The 16773-nt window shown below is 35.0% G+C and overlaps 2 protein-coding genes across 11 annotated transcripts in view; one reads left to right on the forward strand and one right to left on the reverse strand.

The window, feature by feature from the left end:
* Positions 1 to 5649: 5649 nt before the first annotated feature.
* LOC101885154 (secreted phosphoprotein 24) lies at positions 5650 to 11556 on the forward strand. The gene is made up of 4 exons (XM_005167509.6): positions 5650 to 6412; positions 7659 to 7792; positions 10887 to 11012; positions 11110 to 11556. The coding sequence occupies exons 1-4, from the start codon at positions 6361 to 6363 to the stop codon at positions 11326 to 11328; spliced, it is 531 nt and encodes a 176-aa protein (XP_005167566.1). The 5' UTR covers positions 5650 to 6360; the 3' UTR covers positions 11329 to 11556.
* A 69-nt stretch (positions 11557 to 11625) lies between these two features.
* The window catches only part of raph1a (Ras association (RalGDS/AF-6) and pleckstrin homology domains 1a), a 148706-nt gene continuing 143558 nt past the window's right edge, over positions 11626 to 16773 (reverse strand). For all 10 annotated transcript variants that reach the window (XM_073911953.1, XM_073911951.1, XM_073911954.1 and 7 more), the window contains 1 exon segment: positions 11626 to 15185. Coding sequence is in view for 6 of the 10 variants with exons in the window: in XM_073911948.1 (XP_073768049.1) it covers positions 13092 to 15185 (2094 nt within the window). In the remaining 4 variants the exon portion in view is untranslated.

Consider the following 16773-nt stretch of genomic DNA (forward strand, 5'->3'; position numbering starts at 1 on the left):
CCAGGGCTACAGGTTACCAGCTTTTTCAAAATATCTTGGTTAACATAAAAAAGAAACTCTAAGGTTTAAAAAAAGTTGAGTAAATGATGACAGGATTTTCAGTTTTAGGTAAACAATCCTTTTAATTCTAACTGATGCAGTGTGTAGCTTTTTATTTACTGAACAAGCATATTTGCAGATTGTGAAAGCAAGACTGATTATGCGAGTTAACACACCTGACCTGAACCACCTGAATGTCTTTAAATATTTTCACAATTTCAGTTCCACAAGTCTTCAAGTTGGAATATGTCCATCTTTGAGATTCAGCTGTGAAGGGACATCTTCTGCCATGCCGGTTCAATAATTAATAAGTTACACACTGCATTAAAGACTGGTAGCCAAATAAAAATAAATAATTACCCCAATCTCAGAATCAATATTAATTTTATTAATAACTATTATGTTAAAGTCATAGAAGTTTCTATAGTTAACCTGTAGCTATATCTGTCTACAAAATTATTTTTGTTTTGTTAAGTTTAAAAACATTTCTGCTTTTATTCTACATTAGGGGTGTTCAAACTCGGTCCTGGAGGGCCAGTGTCCAGCATATTTTAGTTCCAACCCCAATTAAACACACTTGAACCAGCTAATCAAGCTGTTTAGGTACACTAGAAACTTCCAGGCAGGTGTGTTAAAGGAAGATGGAGCTAAACTATGCAGGACAGCAAGTTTGGACACCTCTGTTCTATATTGTTAATTCACACGCAGCCTTACCAGACAAATGCAAACCAACATCTAGTAATCACAATCATTTAAAGTATTAATCACAAAAACAGAGGGAACCCTGTATTTAAATAACACCTTTTGTTCCTCAGTCCTTTCATTTCAAGTTTAAGACATTCACATGACATGGACAGCAGGTTCAAACATTACAGTATTAGTTTGGGTGCTCTTTCAATGTTTAAGCTAAATATATATTGTGCCATTCTGTAATGTTATTTAGACGTATATAAGCTACTATGTAAAAAGACAATCTTCATTTCCTTCTTAAACTGTAAAAACAGTTCTCCATTTTGCAGGTCTTTATCAACGCCATCATGAAATTAAATTGAAGTCTCACCTTAAGATGGAGGTTCTTTAAAGTGGGGGTCCCTCACTCTAGCCTGCAGCAATACCTGGCAAATTGTGAACTGTTCAGAAAGCACATCACTGCGAACACAACAGAGAGATGATAAATATTTCTATTTTAACATAAATAGTGATTTTTGCAAACAATACCTGTTAAGTGGATATTATTGTCTGCAAATGTGTGTACATATATCTGAATATAAATATCAGTATTTCCACCTGTAAGAGAATTAAACTAACTGTGCCAAAACTCTAAGGGTGTGTTGTGTTCACACTTTAAATTTGATAAAAAAATGGAGCTCTGCAAGTGCTGTTCCCTAAAATAAACATGAATGCTGTCATAAAAGTTCTTTAGGTAAAGATTTATGAGCTTGCATTGTAAACATAACAATAGTTCACCCCAAAACTGAAAATTATGTCATCATTTTCTCACCCTTCACTTGATCCAAACCTCTTTGTCTTTCTATTGTTGAACACAGAAGAAGATATTTTGAAGAAAGCTGAAAACCTGAAAGTATGACCGAATACTGTTATTTTCTTACAATGGTAACCTAAAGGTTATATGTAGGGCCAGACAGGATCTGTGGATATTTTTAGCTATTTCTGCAGAGAATTTTGTAAACATCTGTGAATTTATGTGGTATGATTTAAGGTGTATCATAACTACAAGCTTAATATATGAAATAAAAAATAAAAAATCTTAAAACCTATGTTTACAATGCAAATCCAATTAGATCCACTTATAGGTAAACCTAGCAAGTCTCTTGTATAATATATCTTCTGAAAGAAAGAAATTATTACTCTACAAACTGTATTGTAAATCAATTATATGAACATTTTTATTACTATTACTATATCACAAAAATTTTAGTGAAATTAATTAATTAATATGAACACAAATTTACAGAAGTACATAGAATCAATGACAGGCTAAATATTCTGCAGATATCTGCAGATTTCTGTGTGCGCAGATTCTGTGTGGGCCTTATGCACTGGGAAAAATGGTTTATAAAGTTTATATATACATTTATAAAACTTAATAATATTTAATATTAAATAATAAATAGCCTAGGCTACTAAAATCTGCTCTAAAGGTAAAACTGAATAAATAACTACTCGTGGCACATGAACATGTAAAGCCTGCAGCTCAACAAACCGTTTACTGTGAATTGTATATACTTTGTTCACATGGATAATTGAACATTAATCAGATGATGTCATTATGCTGTTGTGCCGCCAGCCAATCACTGCATTGCTGATCATAATTTTGAGGATGGATAGATCACTCCTTCACAACACGTGCATCAATCTCAGATCAATTCAGGACATTTTTATCTGATTTGCAAACTTGTTTGAAGAACCAAATTATCCACAGATCAGTTATCAAGATTAAAAGATCCAGGATCTGTCAAATCATCAAATCATTAAAGCAAGGTACAAAGAACAGAGCCCAGGACTAAATTTTTTTGGGGTTGTGATCAAACTACAAATGTAAACACTCTAAAATATATAGATGATCTATTTTCCAGTACTACAGAGTGGGTAAAAAATAACTAGGTATTGAACTTATAGGTATTGATATTTCTAATACTGCTGTATCAGCATGTACCATATAAAAAATGAATTTTAATTTACTATGGTCTATTTAAGATTGTCATCATGAACCCAGTAATACAACAAGGTAATGTAACCAATAAGTATTGCTTTATAAAAACGCGTTCATAAAAGGTGTGCCTAATGTCTCTCCTCCAAAACAGCAATAATTAGAGTGTTAACACTGTACTGATGAAAAGCTTTCTGTTTGACGTCTCCTCATGAATTGTGTGTATTGATGGGAGTCGGTAGTGAAATGTGGTCTCCTCAGATGGTGTTGTTAGAGTGCAGAGCTCTCAGTATTTGGGAAACACGCCCATGTTCTTTTCAGACTTACGTAACTTGGCAGTGAGCAGGGGTCCAGATGGTTTGAGATGTACGTAAGATTGCTGGAGGTTTGCACACTCAGACGCCCACAGGCTGTGAGACACAAGAGGAGGAATTCAGCTGTGGAGATACAACTCAATGAAACCAATATATTTAGATTTACTACACATCAAAACACATTACTGTAACAAATATACAGCTAACGACAGACTGGCAACTCACTGACTCTCATATAAAAAAAAAGAAAAAGACACTGACACTCCACGATAAACCATGCATAAACAATAGCCTCCACAAACCTAGTGGTGTTTAGTCTAAATACTAAGTGATGAATATCCCCAGTTTCAGCATTTTTAGATCTTATTTAATATTCAGTTGAGATCAGGAACAGGAAGGGTTATACAGTATTTTAGGAGATAAGCTTTCAGTTTGTCTAGTAGCTATAAAATCATGCTAACATGGGTACAGAGATGAGATGATATCAAGTTGAAGTATGCTGTCATACATTTAATTTATATATATATATATATATATATATATATATATATATATATATATATATATAGATAGACAGACAGACAGACAGACAGACAGACAGACAGACAGACAGACAGACAGATAGATAGATAGATAAGCAGCGATGAGAAATACAGTATGTTTTAACTGCATTTATTCATCTCTGTTGACATTAGTCAAATTTAAAAATGATTATTCTTTTTTTACTAATACAACATTTAATACTTTCAAAGAATGTTGGAACTAGTATTAAAATGTACAAATGCTGCTAAAGTATATATGTAATGTAATAATAAATTTATTGACTATAACCCTTGTGCACAGTTCAAATTTACCACCCTTTTTATGTTCAGGATGAAAACATCCACTGAATTAAACTGCTGTAAAAATGCATCAGATAATTATTTTTCTTTTTGTATAAATCTGTTAATCAACCTCAGTCCTGATCAACACTATTAAATGTTTTTAAAAAAAGGATTTTACCTCATTAATTGCCAAGGTGACATTGATGTCATTGATTTTGTCAAAAAAAAAAAAAAAAAAAAAACCTACACAAAATGACATATTTTCATCATAAAAATTATTTGTGGACTAGAAAAAGTGGAAAAAAAAAAAAATATATATATATATATATATATATATATATATATATATATATATATATATATATATATATATATATATATATATATATATATATATATTTATATATTCAGTCCACAATTACTTTTGATATTGAAAACATGACAAATCAGTAATCATTTATGAATTTGGCAATTAAAGAGTTAAAATCCTGTAATTTCTGAGGTTGATAAACAGATTTATGCAAAAATAAATGACTCATCTGATGCATTTTTTACAGCAGTTTAATTCAGTGGATGTTTTCATCCCTAACATAACAAAAGGGTGGTAAATTTGCCCAGAGTGCATCATTAAGTTCTTTAAAGAATTAATAGTATTTTCTCAAAATATGTATTAAAATAAAATTTGTCACCAAAAATCCTTCTGCTAGCTGAAATAGATAAAGTTGTGGCCAAACTATGACTCAAAATCACCCCAAAGAGGATGAAATCATACCTAACAGTATATATAAGGGTAAAGATTACACCAAACAATGTCTGCCTACATGGGGGCAAAAAAATCTACTCTGATTATTTTTGGATGCATTTTAGAACTAGGTGTTTCAGCATGTACCAAATGCCCCTGGACATTTCTTTCCACAAAGTAAAAAATCAGAGGCTCATTATTAAGTTTGCTTGTTACACTTTCATCTGTACCTAAAATGTACCAATGTATTTTAATGATTATTTTGAGAAATTTGACGCAAATGTGGTGCAGCAGACATTTATCAAACTTTATTACCATGTGTTTTAAAAACATTTCAAGACAGTTTAAAGCATTCAGCATACATTTGTAACTTTAATGAAGAATCATTTTACTGAATTATTATTACAACGAAGACTATACAGTGTTATTTTCCATTTCATTAATCAATATCTGTACCTGAATCCTGTTCAACTCTCTAAAACCATAAACAGGGTTTCTGCAAGGTAAATTTAAGACCTTTTTAAGAACTTTATGTATGAATTTTCAGACTTACCCTGATAAAGCACTGGATTTTCTTTGCTCCATTGTAATTATTCTTGCTTGCAATTTGTTTATTGTTTTTATACATGATTCACTCCCTAACAAAATCACCTCAATCAATCTAAATGAAGGATTTCGTTCCAAATAGAACTATTCAAGTCATCTGGCAAAATTGTATTCATATGCCAATATATATCACAGAAAAACTAAATATTGCGATGTCAGATTTTTTCAGATCATTCAGCCCTCCTGCAAATGAGCATATTTACATCATTAACTTGAAATAATGTTAAATTTGGACAAAACTAAATCGCAAGATGCTCCTTTTTTATCCATATTTGTATTCACTATGCATGGGCCAGTTTAAGATTCTGACGGTATGATGACCTTAGAGAGTAAGTACTGTGGTTACTGGTCTAAAATATAGTATTTTTAAATGTCTGGGTAAAAAAACTAAAGCTTTTTTCCCTTTGAACACTATATTTTATTTTGAGAATTGTTTTTTTATATTTTGGAGCAGTGAACAAGTCAGGCTAAGTAATTCAAATGAATCATTGACTTCTGCTGTCTTCATTAGTTTCAAAAACACAGATTCTTTACTATTTAAAATGGCATATTTGGAAACATATTTGGACAACGAAAAAGTAAAACAAAATGTAAAACAAATTCAGACACATACCTTAGGAACAGTATAGAGAAACATTTTGGGGGTTTTAAAACCTTGACTTTTCCAAACCGCAGTATACCTTGAAAACGATTATCGTCCCATGCCTAGTATTCAAAACCAGTTATTTACCATATTGCATGATCCGTATTCAGTATCACTCTCTCATTAACAACTAACTACAGTTCAATTGAAACGAAGACATATGTTTGGAAGATGAATTTATGTACATGCTCTTTATTTAAATTGTGTTCTTTTCAAATAAAATATTATTTGGTGTACCTTCAACAGCCAAAGAAGAAAGAAAACAAATGAGCAAGAACGCTGAACAGACATTGAGAAATAAATCATCTTACTTTCATCCTATTAACCACAAAGTCATCAGGTACTGCCAAGAGCTCAATAACAACCGAACATAATTTCAATTGTGGTTAAAATAAAGGCAGGGCTTAAAGCACATCTATATATCTGATATCAACACTGCAGTAAAAAAAAATTACTCTCATATAGCGAGGACAGTAACAGTTACCGGAAAAGCAAAGAAAGAAAGAAAGAAAGAAAGAAAGATGACACAAGCCTTTATTCTGCTGTTGTTCTTTCAGTGCTGCTGTGTCTCAGGTAAGAAAACTATTTTATTAAGTTCATACGAGGCTTTATATAGGCATAGTCAAGAACTGATAATACTTAAAACACTCTGCAACAACTTGATAAAAAAAATAATAAAACTACCTGTCTTGACAGTAGTGTTTGAAATAATAAATATACAATATAAATGTTTATGTACACTACTAAGTCTGGGGTCAGTAAAGTTTAAGTAACTGTTTTATTTTAAAAGGAAAATCAAATGAATACATTTAGCATTTAATAAATAAGAAATAAAGATTTAAAGAAATAAAGAAGACTTTATTTATAACAAGATATTTTAAATGTACGATGCTCTTTTTTAACTTTCCATTAATTAAATACGTTTTCACAATATACAACGGCATACTTTATTTATTTTTTTCATAATATCATTACATGTTACTTGGTTCTAAAATAAGCATGGTAGAACCACAAAATTCTGCTTTGAATATGCTAATGACCTTTTAAAACAGTAGTACTCAACATTTGATGAGGTATCTGTCAAAGATGTAATAAAAGCAAAATGTTTAAATATGTATTTAATAATTTTTTTAATTGTTCAATAAAAATATTTTGATCAAATTTAAATGCTGACTACTGTATAATAAAATGTGAAACAGTGCCATGAAGACATTTAACATTACCATTTAATCAACCAGTTTCACTACAAAATTAATGATTATGTGACAATATTTGTATAATCATATTTATATTTGTGGTTGCAAAAAAAAAAAAAACAGATTTTGGTTCAATATAAAGTAAAATCCACAGCTAATTTTTGTAATGTCAGTTTGGTAAGCTAAAGAGAGATGTTAAAAAATAAAAATACAAACTGCAAACTTATGAACACAGTTATAGTTTTCTAAAACAGCTGACAAAGTTGATAATGTGAAGGACAATAAATTCATTTGTAATAGCTAATGCTTAAGTGTTATGTATATCTATTTTATTGAGGTAAAGTAGGTTTGTTATTCGTACATTAATTTATTTAATGGCCCATATATTGTTTACCTAGCTATGTTGAATATTGAGTCTGAAATAGCATGCAAGGATGACTTCAAAACAATATTAGCACTGTCACTGACTGTGAACAATACTTTGATAGTCATTGAATGCTAATATGATTTCACTCCTTAGAATTTGCAAAGAATACTTTTCTAAAATTATATTATTAAGCAGAATGTCTGAATGTGCGAATATAAACCCAACTTTACCTCTATATCTATTTTTTATTAAACAGGGCAGCTTCTGTTAGGATATAGGCCTAACTTTAGTCCTCTGGCTGATCTGGCTCTGAAGGTTTCTGTTGATGCCTTCAACAGGCAGTCCAGCCATTTCAGTCTACACAAGCCAACTAGCAAAGCAGTTCAACAGGTAAGACATCTACATGTATTAAATCTGCCAGCTTCTCTCTGTCCTGTACATATAAAAGCGGCCGCTAAACCGGTGACCGAGCGCTTTTTCACAGTCAACTACCGCCATCTAGTGCTTATGTCAATACAAGTCAGCAAGAATTGAGTAACATAATTAATTGTTTACTCACCCTCGTGTTACCAAATCCGTAGTCTGTTTTCATTTAACGTTAATAAAATAATGTAACATAATTATGTCCTGTTGTAGCATTGCGAGTGAAGTTAATAAAATTATGTAACAGATCTACGTCCAGTTGTAGCACAGCGAGCGAAATAGCCATAACGTATGCCATAGTTATTGGCCTATTTGACTCATGCCAAACTAGTGTCACGGCAGTTTCGTGGGGAATTTCTTATTAAAGCCACACAGTCGTGTAGGTACATATAATTTCATAACCATATCTACGTTTTAAAACGAACACACACCTTTCAAATTGTAAAACATTTGACAGCTACAAACCTACACCGCACGCCGTCAGCAGATCATCCGCCATCTTGAATGGATCATGTGTCATCACTCACAAAGTAAAAAGTATGGACATGTTTTATCAAAACTGTTCATTTTCTTTATCAGAGACAGAAACTGTGCCGATTTTTTATTTATTTATTTATTTTTTTGAATTGTCAGATCTCGAAGAAATTATGACCATAAATGGCAAATTATTGCCAAATTTCCGTTTAGAATACCAACATAATTAGTTTTGGGTTTTTGAACTACAACAAAAACAAATGGAGAAGGACGCTTATGTTATTAATCTTTTGATAATATTTACAAAGTACCACATTCACAGTTGCAAATTTAATAAAAAAAAAAAAAACATTTTATCCTGCTACAAATAGAATCAAAACACTATATAAATTATAAAGCAAAGCACTAATAAAAAAGCCATCAAAACCTTTACTTGAAACCTTCAAGATTTTGTAATCAAGACCCTTCTCTGTTAGTATGTATACATTGTCTTATTTTGTTTTGTAAACCCCTGACATTTTTTTCTTTTTGTATTGTTCTAAATGTTGTTCTTTAAGCATTAATAAATAAAAAAATATGGACATTTGTTTTGTTCATAAATCAAAAATGTCTCTGCTCGTAAAACATTTCCAGACAAAAACGGATAACAACAAATGAGAAGTAATATTAGCTTTGTGTTAAACCCCACAGTCATTATATTGTATTTGTTAAATAGCACACCTACAATCAATGAACTTGTACTACAGAGTGGCCTTGACCCTATATATCTACCTTTATCCGCACACAAGGTCTTTAAAAGTAAAAATAAAGGAAAAAAAAACTAGTAAAGCTAGGCTAATTAATAGTAAATAGGCCTACTAGTCTATAGATAGTGTATTTACATACTACACTTTTCTACTACAGTAAATTGTGGTGTATTGTAGTTGTTTAAGAATACAGTTTTGTGTATTTTTTTATATTAGTTGTTTTAATGGCAACTACATAATTACCGAAACATTAATTCTTTAACATAAAGGCTAGTATTCAAAAACACTATATTATTTACTATAAACAACTACAGTATTTTATCATATGGGTTGTTCTAGATACTATTTCTTTGTATTTGTTTTAATTTCAAATAACTGTATTTGTTTTCATTTCAAATAACTATAAACTACAATTAAGTCAATGTTGATGCATGTTTTTTCAATGTATTCATTTAAATAATAGATCATGGATTTACTAGAATACAATTATATGTTATTCAGCACACCCCATTTTGAAAATGAATGTATTAGTTTGCACTAGTAAACTAGAGAATGTGCTAGTTTTTGGACCACTATCATCAGTTATTTTGTTAGATAAGCTCCAGATTTGGCTTCAGTACTGACTAATCTAATGCATATGCACAAATATAATGTTGTAAAGCTTCCAATTAAAAATATGAATTTAAAAGATAGATTTGTGAGGGGTGTACTTATATATGCTGAGCTCTGTATATATAAAATATATTATGTATAAGGTGAGAAGGACCCATGGCCTGCTTCTACCAAGATTCTGAAGAGCACTTTACAATCCCATGAGGCCATGGGAAAGATTTTATGAATGAAGGCAGGTAGGTCATGTGACAACATAGTAAATCTAGTATATACGAATTCCATTCATACTACTCATATTCATGCTATGCAGAAACTTTTTTTAACAGCCTAGTCAGTATTTCACATTTCAGTGCATAATTAGTTTTAAGACACAAAACCTGCATAAGTACATAACAGACTAGCACTTGACATGTTTTCACAACAAAAAGCTTTACCCTCGTCCAGTGTCTGCAATTTCTTTAAACTTTGAGCACTAAACATGTCTTTCTACCCATTTAAACTTGAGCCGAAGGTATCCTCTTAAGAAACTGTGAAACAATAGTCTTAACCATTTTTGCCACCTTCTAGACCAGTGGTCACCAAACTTGTTCCTGGAGGGCCGGTGTCTTGCAGATTTTAGCTCCAACCCTAATCAAACACACCTGAACAAGCTAATCAAGGTCTTACTAGGTATACTTGAAACATCCAGGCAGGTGTGTTGAGGCAAGTTGGAGCTAAACCCTGCAGGGACACCGGCCCTCCAGGACCGAGATTGGTGACCCCTGTTCTAGACTAACTATTAAAAACAATTTGCAGGAGGAAAATGATGCTGTGCATGTTCTGATGATGGTACTCACATCACTGTGCACATACAGGACCTTAGCATACATACAAAAAAAAAAAGAAAAAAGAAAAAAATCTATATATTTAGCTGTCAAATTCAAAATGTTGACGTTAATCTGCTTTACAGACTTTATTATCAGTTGTCAAAAAGTGGCAACCTTTCATGTTTGTAAAAAGATAAATACATATTGATATTATTTTAATCTTTAAATGTACTGTTTGTTTCAGAATTATCAGTTTTCACATATTTCACATATGTTCTATGATATTAAAATATGTTTTAAAACTGTAAACGTCATATCCAACAGTCGTTACAGACCATAATGTTTAATGCATGTAATCCAACTTATGTAACCACATGGAAATACCTTTTAACTTAATAACTTTTTTGCATTCTGTCCTTGAAGATCACACTGGTACGTGACAATATGTATGACATTCTGCTTGATTTCGGAATAATGGAAACAGACTGTCTGAAATATGCCAGAAGAGCATATATGGACAGTTGCCTTTTCAAACGGGAACGTTTTGCGGTAAGAATCAGAATATTTCCCTCTGATTGCTGTATAAGTCTGTCCCTTCACCATGACCTCACAGTAAAATCTCTCACCTTCAATTCTCTTTCTGAAGTCAAAGGAATTGTGCTCCAGTCTTGTGCGTGTTGGCGGCACGTTTGTGGCTCCTCTGGACATCAGCTGTATTGCTGATGTAGATGCACTGAGGTCCAGCTCAGAGTCCAGCAGCGAGGAGCTCTTTTTCCAGAGGACAAGACCTGCTCCATTGCGCTCTTTCTCTCCAGGAGTCATTCTATGCCAAGGACAATTTGACTGTTCCAGATTACTGCTGTGATTTGAAATAAATGTGATTAAATCAAACACACTTTTACAAGATGCATCCAAGAGAGAGAGGAAAAGAAAAAAAAACAGAATCATGTTCTAACAAGCTTAAACTGTTATAAAATGAAGTGTTTAGTCATAGATTGCAGCGGTGTGTGTCGTAATCGCTCGAGTAATGTACTACCCAAGGCACATTCTTTTACATTTGGTTTTAAAAGGCGCATACACTTGTGCACATAATATATTGTTGTTGTTGTTGTTTTGTCCATAACAGACTAGCATTATTATTCATATCATTTTGAAATCAAAGGATTTTCCATAAGATTTTTAATTGTATGATGATAATGAACCATAAAAATAACACGAACTTGGACAACATTCTGTGATTTACACAACTATATTGTTCAGTTTATATGTAACAGACATTTACTTCCCCACTTATTTAACTAAAGGTTCCTGACTTTAAGAAGCAGCATTAGCTCTGTACTCCTCCTTCTGTTCCTACATTTTCATTAGCCTTTGGAAACGCGAATCCATAAAGTACACATTTTCTCAGCAGACGTATTCAAGTTTGCTAGATGGACGACAATGACAATAGGCACACAGTGAATTTTTTGCATTGTACGTCAAGTAAAACTTGACATGACACCTTTTATTTTGTGGCTATGATCCTAAACCCTACAAAGTGTGCAATCTTAGGCAACCATACTGTGGAAGCATGCATGCTAATGTCAGTACATTTTGGCATTGCCGAGACATGAAAGATAGATGTTCCAGATATGTGACACTTTAATACAGCACTGAATAATAAGGAGAACGACATCACTTCCTATTGTGTGTTTCACCCATGCAGAGCTAACGCACATTGATAAAGTCAGGAACTGCAGCTGTATGTACAGATAGATAGCAATGTAACAAACATAAACAGACAGCACATCCCATCCCAGACACAGGCCAGCTACACACTCATGTGGTAACTCATTTTCACTGTCTAACATTTGGACATCTTCATGAAAAGTAAGGGTCCACAATGACACAACATAACAGATTCATCAATAACAATGGTAGCGGTTTTTCTTTCTCCACATTTTAGTGAAAGGTTCTAAATCATTTAAATTAAATCTGGAAAATTTGGTAGAATACTTCATTTAGAACGTATGCTACACAAGTGCAACTCCCACATTGGGATCTGCACTACGAGTGAGGGTGGCTTAATTACCTGTCCCTCGCTATTTGTCTGAGAGTGGATCAACCAAATCACTCAGATAAAATGCGCGCACGCACACACACACACACACACGCACACGCACACACACACACACACACACACACACACAAGCATCAGTTCAGCAACCCTGATTTTCTATCAACGTTTAACGTTTACAGTCAAGGGTTTCAAAACTAAACTTTAAAATAAGAATATATTTCAGGTATTAAATAATTTCATATAAAAAAGTACAAGTTCCCTCCCACCCCAGAGTTCCACATATATATTTTATAATACATATACATCATCCCCCTTCCTCACAGCAGTGTCCATGCAGTACCTATAATAACAACGTCAGTCTCTTTTTCTCAGTATTTTTTTTTAGATCTGCTACACTTAATAGCAAAGCGGCACAAACACGCAGAGAAGCTTATGTTATAGATGGTTTGGCTTTTTCATATCGTGGTTATAATCTGGAGTTAAAATGAGTATTATTTTAATGCAGATTTTTCAGTCACTGAAGACAGAGTGGAAAAGGAGTCACATAGTCATACTCGGCACATGTCCAACTACCACTCGCTTGTCAGTTTAGTGTTTTGGTCCCGTTTGGGTGGAGCAGGTGGGGGACCCCGCCGTAATGTTGCATAGCCTGAGATGTTGGCGCTCGTGTATCCACCCTTTTTCTGCTGGCCCAGCAGCAGCTCTGGAGGAGGGGGTGGAAGGGCCATATCGTCCATTGTGGCTACAGGCTCCAGCTTGGCTGAGATTCGGGAGGAGGTGAGGGAGCCATGTCGAGTCATGGACTTTCTTTTGAGAGTTCTGTTGAGGTCTTCCAGGAAGTTGGGTTGCATGGAAAGATTTGCCTTGGGAGACGTAGGTGGGATCTGAGAGTTAAAAGAGGACAGAGGCATCTGCTGAGGAGGTGGAGAAAGAGCTAGCTGCTCAGGTGGGCCACTGCTGCGGCGATGCATAGTAGGAGGGGGCATTTTCTTCAAGGAGCTCTGCTTCCATGAGGATGTGGAGCTGGAGGAATGCTGGGGTTGTGGGTTCACCACAGCCACTTTGGGAGCCCCAATGTGCAGTTCTGATGGAAGAGGTGGTGGAGGCAGGAGTTCGGAGTCTGGCGGTGGAGGGGGAAACTCACAATCCAGAGGAGGAGATGGAAAGTCTGCGCTGGATTGACGACAGTGACTTTGCCTCCCCTGTAGAGCCAAGGGCAGATTAGCTAAGTTGATCTTGCCTGGTTTTGTTAGTGCCCGAGAAGACTCCTTGGAGGGTGATCCTGTTGTAGAGGATGGAGTTGAGAAGGAGCTGGGTGGGGCTTGACTTGTTTGACCAAACATGCTGACCAGATCCTCCACTTTCTTAGACTCCTGGTACTCAACAGAAGAAGTGGCCTTCATGCTAGAATTGCGCTGTGGCGTTGGAGGGGGCTTCTTTCCTCCTGAACCAGTAGAAGAATTTGACGATGTTGATGGGGATTTTTTGATTGGTGATCCAGATTTACCAGAGGGCTGTGAAGCAGGAGGAGGACTTGGAGCAGGAGGAGGAGGAAATTCAAGGGTACTTTCTGGAGGAGGTGGAGGAAATTCAGGAGACTGTGGTTGTGCCTGTCCTCCTGGTTGCCATTTAGGCTTGTTTTTTACCACAGGGGGAGATATGGGACCTTTGGATCCATCAAGGGTATCGGGAAACTGGTTAACAATCTGTTTTACAAGTGACTGGGTTGGAGAGATAGGAGCAGATACAGATGGAGCTTTGGAAGAAAGGCTGTATTGTTTGGGAAGGGTAGGCGGCGGTTGATTGGGACTGTGCCCACTGGAGAGGCTCTGCTGTTTCTTCATCAAAGAAGGGGTTGGAGAAAGAGAAGGTGGCACAGGGGAAATGGGGGAAATGCCATGGCCTGGCTTTGGAGCTGTTTGGGGTGGAAACCCACCAGTAAATGTTTTAGGAGGAGCAGGTGGGCCTGACTGCTGAGGCGGTGGAGAGAAACATACTGGAGGAGGCGGTGGAGGTTCTTCATCTTGCTGGACAGGTGAGAAGTCATAGGTCATATTGGGGAACTTCTGAGCTAAGAATTGTTGGAGCCCATTGGTACTGAGGGGAGGTGGATATTTTAACTGTTCTGGGGGTGGTGGTGGAGGCAAATATCCGTTACTGTGTAGATAAGATGGGTCTTCCTCTGGAGGTGGAGGGGGAGTGTACTGGGGGCTTATAGGGGCATGCTTTAACACTGCCATGGCCGATCCTGGCACTGGCATTTCTGGAGGAGGTGGTGGTGGTGGGGCTGGAGGAGGACTGCTGGCAACTTCAGTTGTGTTATTCATAAGAGGTTTGAGACACTGTGGGGGTGGCACAGGGGGCGTAGGTTGTTGCTGTGCTGCTAATAATGGTGTTTGTTTGTAATGATTCGGAGCCTGGGAGATGTTTTGCAGCCTTGCAAGGGTGCTGTACTTAGTGAACACAACTGGGGTGGAGTGGTGTGTGGGGTTGGGAAGTGGAGGAGGTGGCGGAGGTGGTGGTGGTGGAGAGGGGGGTGAGGAAGGTGATGCTGGAGACACTCCGCTGTAGCTGCTTCGAGACTGCAAAGACTGGGGCAGTGGGGGGAGTTGCAGAGGGTAAGAAGCTCTTGCAGGCTGTGCGGGGGGGCCATCAATTCTCATCTGTGGATAAAACAAAGTGGGTTATATTAGAACAGGAGCTTGAATGATGCATTTGACATAACTTTTTTAAAAGAAGGTTTTAGTGGTGCACAATAAAATGGGAATGGAATTAATAGAAACTGGGAAATTAAATGTTATTAATTATTAAAGGAGCACTCCACTTTTTGGAAATAGGCTCATTTTCCTCTAGAGGTAAACAGTTTTACTATTTTTGCATCCATTTAGCTGATTTCTGGGTCTGGTGGGACACTTCTAGCTTAGCATAGCATAGATCATTAAATCAGATTAGACCATTAGCATCTCAAATATTTTAAGCTAGAGTCTTCTGTAGTTACATTGTGTACTGAGACCAATGGGAAAGTTGCTAATTTCTAGGTTGATATGGCTATGAACTATTCTCTAATTCACACTCACATAATGATTAAGGAGCTTTGCTACCATACCATAATCACAGCAAATGTGATGATATCATGAAGTGTAACCACAAAAGAGTCAAGCTTAAAATAAGAAAATTAAAATGTTATTATTAGATGCTAATGATCTAATATGATTTAATAATTTATGCTAAGATAAAAGTGCTCCCAACCAGATCCGTTGATAAGCTGAATGGATTTAAAAATGGTAAAACTTTAGTTTTAACTTTGTCCTAAACCTGTTTGACATTAAGTGACTTGTAAAATGAGTCAAGGGGGTAACCAAGAACCGATAATATTCATTTAGATGCTTATCTAAACACTTTCAGTCTCACAACATATGAAGAGTTCAGATGCAAAAGCTGCTAAACGCCACTTCTGCCGAAAATGAAAAAATGACATTGAGTGAATGCTTTAGGCATGTAGTACATGTTCAAAATTTTGTCTTGTTTGAAATCATCTAAATCCCAGCGTCAGCGCATTCAGAAATAACAGTTTGTTTGTAAAAGCGGCTAAACGCAACTTGCCTTTGACAGCAAAAGCTGCTGTATACAAAGAACCAATCAGAAGGCGCGAATTGAATCATGTGTTTTCAGTGTATCAGTGTATTAAGAAGAGAAAAGACAGTTTTACTCCGCTTTCAATTTTAAAATATGGAGTTTGATGAATTGGATGAGGCTGTTCGACTTTCAGTGAATGGAAAATGAAAATGTCCTTTACTGTCAAAAGTGTAACATGCATTCATACAATTTGTTTACGCAGCGACGGTACTTTGAGCAAGTCCGATTTACTATAGCTAAACACCAACTCCATTTCACAAAAGACAAAGTTAAGATGCCTTTATCTTGCAAGGATGCTATGAGGATAAACAATAGGTGAAAAAGAGACCAAGACCTTGAGTAAAGTGAGGATGAATAAATGAGCTTCTGAGAGACATCTTTTTTGCACAGTAAGTCTACCTTGTGTTTTATTTGCTAATGTAAGCTTTTTTTTTTAAAAGATAAACATCATGTATAAAACTATATATTTTTTACATTACTTCAATAAATTTTATATATATATATATATATATATATATATATATATATATATATATATATATATATATATATATATATATATATATATATATATATAAATTATTATTATTAATGGACAATGCACAGACATTGATG

This window comes from Danio rerio, chromosome 9, assembly GCF_049306965.1.
Source record: "Danio rerio strain Tuebingen ecotype United States chromosome 9, GRCz12tu, whole genome shotgun sequence".
In the NCBI taxonomy this organism is placed as follows: Eukaryota; Metazoa; Chordata; class Actinopteri; order Cypriniformes; family Danionidae; genus Danio; species Danio rerio.